General features: G+C 39.0%; 1 protein-coding gene across 2 annotated transcripts in view; it reads left to right on the forward strand.

Moving 5' to 3' along the window:
- Positions 1-7,355, forward strand: part of LOC108571637 (heterogeneous nuclear ribonucleoprotein K) — a 94,094-nt gene that overhangs the window by 23,822 nt on the left and 62,917 nt on the right. Inside the window, exons 5-6 of one of the 2 annotated variants that reach the window (XM_017933726.1) lie at positions 4,680-4,803; positions 5,383-5,493. In XM_017933726.1, the coding sequence (XP_017789215.1) occupies positions 4,680-4,803; positions 5,383-5,493 (235 nt within the window). The remainder of the gene's footprint in view (positions 1-4,679; positions 4,804-5,382; positions 5,494-7,355) is intronic. The other variant, XM_017933727.1, reaches the window with a different exon arrangement.

Here is a 7,355-nt window from a genome sequence, read left to right on the forward strand (position 1 = left end):
CAGATTTCAACAGATAGAGAGATCATTTAATTCCATTTTTTTGTTTGTTTCATTCTATCCTTCGATCGGTACACTTGGATGCTCTCATCCCGATCGAATCTTCATAGTTTTTGTCACGTAGAATATAGTCTGAAGCTTTTCACTAGACAAAGTATAGTTTCTCCATTCTTTTTTTGTTTTTCTACAATTCTTTCTTATACAAGCTGTTCATCGTAAAGAATATTTGCGACAATAAATACACTCTTTTACGATGAACACTCTTATTATTAGGTCATCCTGAAAGTTCCCGCGGTTTTAAGTCGTTAATTTTGAAAAAAACACATGTCCGTTTCTATTTAAAAGAATTTCCACAGCGTTCGATACACTTTTGCCAATGTATTACAAGAGCGTTAATTCTCCGTACATAAAAATCCGAATCTCTATGGGAAAGAAACTGCTGAAGGGTGTTTTCAATATCCTGCTTCCTAAATCGTTTTTGCGTAAGGAAATTATCAAGTGAGCGGAAAATGTGAAAATCGATTGGAGATAAATCAGGGGAATATGGAGGATGAGGCAGAACTTCGATAACAAGTTGATGCAATTTTTGTACAGTTGTGCTTGCTGTGTACCGTCTGGCGTTGTCGTGCAAAAGGGTAGGGCCTTTTCTGTTCACCAGGGCTGATTGCTTATCTTTGGTTTTTGGTGGACGACCTCCAATTCGTTACTGCATAACTCTGCAATGATAGTGATACCCGGTTTTTAGGAAGCTATAGTGAATTAATCCCGAAGTAGACTATCAAACTGTGAGCATATTTTTCCGGTGTAAACTGGGCTTGGATCTAGAGAATTTGGCCTTCTTTCTCATAGAGATTTGGATTTTTATACACGCGGAATCAACCGGGTCAAATATGACCCAATGCTAAAATCTTATTTGTACGCAAGTGGAACCACGTTTCTTCACTTTGCCAGGCATTGTATTGCATTATTTATACTATAATAACAGGAGAGTCGTGACTCTGTTTCAAATTCCGGTTGAAACAAGAGACGTCTAAAACCTGGGTCAGCGATGACCCGCCATTCGAAGGTCAATGCTCTTCTAACACGTTGTCAAAAGTGTATCAAACATTACGGAAATTATTATAAATAAAAATGTTCAATTTCAACGTAGTCACGTTTCTTCAAAACGTACGATTTAAAACCGTGGGATCATTCAGGATGACCTAATAGAAGCTTTCAGTTTCGTAGATCGATCAGCTTGATCCTCTGTAGGCGATGACTTTCGACCAACAATGCCCATTGAAACGCACATTGGTTCTCTGTTTCGTAACCAGCGACTGACCACTGAAATTAATAAACATTCACGAGAAACGTGTCTAGGGGTGGAAACAAAAAAAAAAAAAAAAAATAGCTCGATGACCGTTTCCACGGTTATCGAAGCGGTTCTCCCTCGCGGGCGCGTGCATTATCAGGCGATCTGGTCTGTCTGGTGATCGCGAGACGGCGGCGCCCGTTACAGGAGAAAAACGCGTGATTAACCCTCGACTGGTAGGGCTGAGCCTTCGTAGTAATTGGTAGGGTGGGATGATCAATTCAACGAAAAGAGGAGGAGAAAAAAAAAAGAAAAAAAATAGCAGCTGCGCGATACAGGCTGAGTCACGCGACGGAGACAAGTCGTGCATATCTCTGCTTCGGTTGTCGTCGATGGAAAATGGCGATAGAGAAATGATAGAAGAGAAGCTTCGATGGAGTTTTGAAACATTTGTTTTCCTTCCGTGTACTTGTTCATTGTTCATGAATAGAGAATTATTTTCGAATATTCGAATTTAAATGGTTGCGACTTGCCCTGGCCGCATGATTCGTATTGTCTCACTATTTTATCTCACCGAACGTCGTGTGACTACTCGCACTAACACTGGATTAACTACCCGAGAATATGGACGATTGTTTCACTAAAAAACAACAACAACAACAACACATACACGTATATACACACATATACACACACACGAATTCAATTTATTTGTACTCTATCTGTCTCTCTCTCTCTTTCTCTCTATCTCTTTCTGTCTGTGACAAAGATTAACGCGCATTCATGTTTCAGTTTAGAGTAAGACACTTTTGGATGAACAAGTTGTTGTCCTAACCCCGCCCTGCCAGTCGATGGTTAACACTTAACAAATAACCACGCGAAGATCGAAGGAATAACATTTACGAGGGCGGAACATTATTTCGTAGCTTTTAGCCTCGTTACGTGTTAACTTGTAGAGCCCATGTCTCGAAGGGGTAGCTTTGCTGAAGAAGGGCCAAAAATATTCTCACATAAACGGTGCACCGTTGAGAATTTTTTTTACTTTTTCTTTATCGAATATTCGGATGGCTAGTCAGTTCTTGGACAGTGTTATTTTCAAATTAAACGTGGTAGAGCAGTCTCGTTTGTATTGAAATTAAGAATACTTGGAATTCAGGGTGCACCAACCTGAAAATAGGTACAGTTTGAGAATTTTTTTCGTTGCTAATTATTAAATGAAAAGTTTCAATTTTTTCAGAGGATTTAAAGGTAACTTTCAGCTTTTCTCTCCAATTTTTGAGAAGTAAAAATGATACAAAATGGAGGAGTTACTCGCTAATTGCGAGACTTTTTCGGCTGGAATATCGATTGCTGGCCGCCATAGATTGGAATATTTGAAAAAATTTTTTTTCAATAAATAAAAATGTATTATCCACGGTGCAGCGTAGAATTTTTCAAAAATTGTAATTATTACAGAAATGGTGGCAGTTCGAAAAGGAGAAACCTCTTGTTACCAAAAAAATCTACTTCAAACGTTTCTAAAAAATGAAATAATTGCCATATCGACAAAATCCTACGCTGCATTGTAGGCAATACATTTTTTTTTTTTTTTGCCAGCAGAAGAGTTTTCGCAATGACTCTTCCATTTTGCAACATTTTCACTTTCAAAAAATTTCAAAGTTGAAAAGCTGAAAGTTACATTTACATCCTGAGAAAAAATTGAAACTTTTCGTTTGGTAGTTACTTATGAAAAAAATTCCCAAACGTTTACCTATTTTTAAAAGTCTCAGGATGGTGACTACCCCTTTAATGATCATTCATCTTCTTCTTCTTCTTTTTTTTTTTTATTTAATTATCCGAGTCTGCAGCGCTTCTACAGGAGAATCTCAACAGGCAATCGCGAAGGAATCAAGGTTCGAAATGAAGATTGAGATCTGCAATCGCAGTAACTTCCAATAGAAGCTTCGATTAGTCCAAGAACATGCCTAGCTGTCCCGTTAATTTCGATTTTTCCGAGAAAACAAAGGCGGGCATCCGTAGATTGAGCCTGTCGTTACACCGCGGCTTCCGGTTCCCTTCGAGCATATATCAGCCCGAAATCGGAGTACATAACCGTGTCTCGCGGTTAATCGAATCGTGTCGAACGAACACACCGCGATATACTCTATGAGGAAAATAAATTCCTCGGGACTTTGGGCAACCTCTCGTTTCTCCTCGATGTTATTCGAGCCTCGACGATCGATCGAGCGTGTGAAAAGCCGCCGGAAAATCCAGCCTATGATCCCGTTTCTGCTCTTGAACGGCTCTGGAGTAGCTGGAAATTGCTTTGCGGAAGGAAAATCCGTCTCGTTTTCTCGATACTCGATATATCCAAGGTATTTGAGAAATATCTAAATCGCCGCGATACTATGAAAATTTCGCAGAATCGAAGTTACTGCTAGCTCAAGCTCGAGATTTAGCACTTGAAAATTTTTTTTCTTTTTTTTTTTTTAGATTTGAAGTGTGTACTGTCAGTGAAGAGTTAAATATTTATGAAATTTCGGAGAATTGAAGTTACTACAGGTCTCATGCTCGAAATTTATCATTTTCTAGAAATATGAATATTCAGAATGGTATGAATAATATGAATTCAGATTTGAAGTGTTAAATTTTGGAAGAAATTAAAAGGTAGCCTTTTATATTTTAATTTTCAACAAAATATTATTTTACACGCTTCGAATTATAAAGCAGTGATTAAAAATTAGAATTCGCTCGATTTCGAGATACAAAGTTGAACGAAGAGCCGCGAGAGACGGAGGCTCGTATGGATGAAAACGAGACCGATCTCCGGCAATTTCTCTATTAAAGCCAGACTCCATGGCCGGGCAGCATTGAAAAAAGAAAAGAGAAAATAGAAAGCGGGAACAGACGGAGGAGACTGGGTTGATTTGTGCCCAGTGGTCGTTCCCGAAGTTCTGTGTTTATCTTGGTACGGTCCCCGGGAAGTTTTCTCGTAGCTCTTGAAGCGATATTTCCCGTCGTATGCCTCTGTCCACAATTTCATTCGACTGGCCTGGCTGCTCGAGGAGAGACGTGAGCAGCCTGATCGCTCGTGAACGAGACGCTGCGAGTTGTGTGCCGCGTTATTTTCATATTTGAACAAACCTAATATGACTGGAACAAAAAAAAAAGAAGAAAAATTAACCGTCTAATGAAAGTAGAAATAATCTGAAAGGGAAGAAGTGATCACGAAACTAGCGAGAGTATGAATTTTCCATGGGGGAAAATCTGATTCTAAATGATTCGTCACAACTCGCATTTGTGCAGAAAATTTGTCGTCGACACGATTCGATGAGCACAAGGGTGTACCACGTAAAATTACGTTCTTGTTACACGAGGACTGGAGTAATTGTTGGAGTGTTTTTGATTCTAGGGTGCTCACCATCAGCTCGGATCTGTCCACTGTTCTCCAGGTGTTGAACGAGGTCGTACCTAATCTCGAGGAGGTGAGTGTTGCTACCAGAAGAGGATCACACGGGAAAAGAAATGACTCAATCGTGAGACTTTTCACATGTTTTTTCTTAATTTAGTAGACCTGCTAAGCCAGTGTAGTTTATAGTTCAGTAGCTGTTAACATCTTGCTCGACAGATCTAACTTCACTTCCAATTTCACGATCATTTTTTTCCAAATTTCTATAACACAAACCAGGTGTTAACTAATTGTACGTCATAGAGCAATGTACGTGTACAGAGTGTGTCGTAAAAAAAAAAAAGGGAAGAAACATATTTAAACAATACAAAAAATATAAAAATTGTAATTGATCATATGAAGCACCCTGTACACCCTATATATACACTACGTAGCTAAAGAACCGGCATATTAGCAGCTAGTCTATATTAGTAGACGTGGTGACATTAGTTCAGAGTCCAATGCAACGTGTAATCTTCTCACGAGACAACTCTAAACGTGTCACCGTGCGTTCTACCAATAAGAAAAAAGATAACTTAGCATACGCTTGTATAGTACCAAGCTAGAGAGCCTCTTAGAACAGTCGTAGCGCTTCCCACAAGTGTAGACTACGATATTTGGTGAACGAGAAAATTATAATGACCAGATGTGTCGGGAATAATTTCAGAACGGATCGAGACATGGCAGCGACGAGATCGATGTTCGTATGCTGGTGCATCAGAGCCAGGCTGGGTGCATCATTGGCAAAGGAGGGCTAAAGATCAAGGAGCTGCGCGAGGTGAGTCATAAAACTGTTGTGTGATGCCATTAGTGCTAGATCATCGATTTTACAATTGTCACGTTCGACTTCGTGCCAAGGCCTGCGCGGTATGACGAATTTAGTCGTCCTCGAGTGGCACGTTTGCGGTCCTCTTATTAATTCTCATTTCCGTTTCCGTTATTTTTCGACTGACTACTTCGTTTGGTATTCGCTCGATTCCGCGTCGATGCTCGGGAGGATTGTGTCGCTTTAGAGCAGCGATTTTTAACCTTTTCCTTTTTTATCTCGTGGCACGGATAAAGTAGTTACTGAAATTCTGCGGCACGCCGAAAATATATTATACTTTTTCGCCGATCTGACAAAAAAGTATACACTTTTTACTGATTTAATTAGATTGATTTTATCGGCAAAAATTTTAACTTTTTCAATTTGTGTTCAAAGATTTTGGACACACCTGCGGTGTATTCGAATTAAGTGAAGAATTGATTGCTGTAAAAAATATCTGCGAAAGTATCTCTTTTCAAGTTATGTTTCTTAAATAGCACCAAATATTTTTCTTTTCATATTCGGAAACTGCGTGAAAAAGCCAATTCGGTAAAAAGAGAATGTATTGTTTCAGTTATCTGATCCCAAAATAATTCGATTTATTTGTGAAGTAGATACACAACATCGACGCGCCGAACTCAGCTACAAACGTTAATAAAGACACGCATCAGATAATAGAAATGAAGGAAAACTGAGTGTTACGTAGGATGTAGATGTAATCAGTAATCACAGGAAATTTTCAATCTGCATTCCACCTTCCGCAGCACAAAGTTCCGCTCTTTCCGATAAATTCCGATGTGCAGCTTCAATCGAAGTATGATTCTACAGGTCTGTGTTATGCGTTCTTTAAGATTATCAGTACTATCGACAAGTGTCGCGTAAACAATCGACTGCAAATACCTCTAGAGATAAAATTCTGAAGGGTTTACGTCCGTAGACCAAGCTGGCCAGCGAATTCGACCATATCTACAGATCCACCCATCTTCAAAGACGATATTTAAATACGAAACGGTATTTACAGAATTAATTTTTTCATATAGTTTCCGAATACGAAAAGAAAAATATATGATGCTATTTAAAAGAACACAAATTGACACGAATTTTTTTTATGGAAGAAAGACGCTTTCAAGGATTTCTTTTGCACCAATAAACTCTTCACTTAATACCAATGAACTTTGGTTTGAAACATTTTTTTTTTTTCGTTAATGCATCAGAATCAGATAAAATATCGCGGCAACTGATTTACGCCGCACTCCCTATAAATGAGTTTTAACTGATTTTTTATTTTTACGGTTGAAGAAATTATAACGTTTGAAGAAGTTTGTGTGTAGATGATAATGTAGATTTGATTGGAAAGATAAGATCGGAATTTTCGTGTGATGTAATTGATGAACTGGTATTACGAGGATGATAGACGAGGCTGAAGTGTTGCTGCTCCACTTGGAAAAAGTAGGTCTCCTAAATGGATTAGAATTGAAATGGCCGGCATTAAATCGTTAGCCGGGCGACCGATTCCTCGCCTCAATTCGAATAGTCCGTTGCACAAGCGCAACACTAAGAAATCTGGAATTCAACCGTCCACCGTGGATAATGAGGAAATTATTCAGCGTTTCCTGTCGTTTTCCTCCTTCTTACGTCGACGCAAGGCCGCCTGCGCTCGAGGGAAATAAAGAAGTCACGTATTTCGGTGGATGTTCTTCAGCTGATTCGATTAACCTCCCTCTGTTGCCTTGGAAAAATTAGGTGAACGAAAATTTACAAATTCGTACATCAACGTTCGCGTCGAATTATAAATAGACTTTCAAACGATTTTTATTTAATTCTCCCGAAGAAAT

Source organism: Habropoda laboriosa, unplaced genomic scaffold, assembly GCF_001263275.1.
Source record: "Habropoda laboriosa isolate 0110345459 unplaced genomic scaffold, ASM126327v1 scaffold135, whole genome shotgun sequence".
Taxonomy (NCBI): domain Eukaryota; kingdom Metazoa; phylum Arthropoda; class Insecta; order Hymenoptera; family Apidae; genus Habropoda; species Habropoda laboriosa.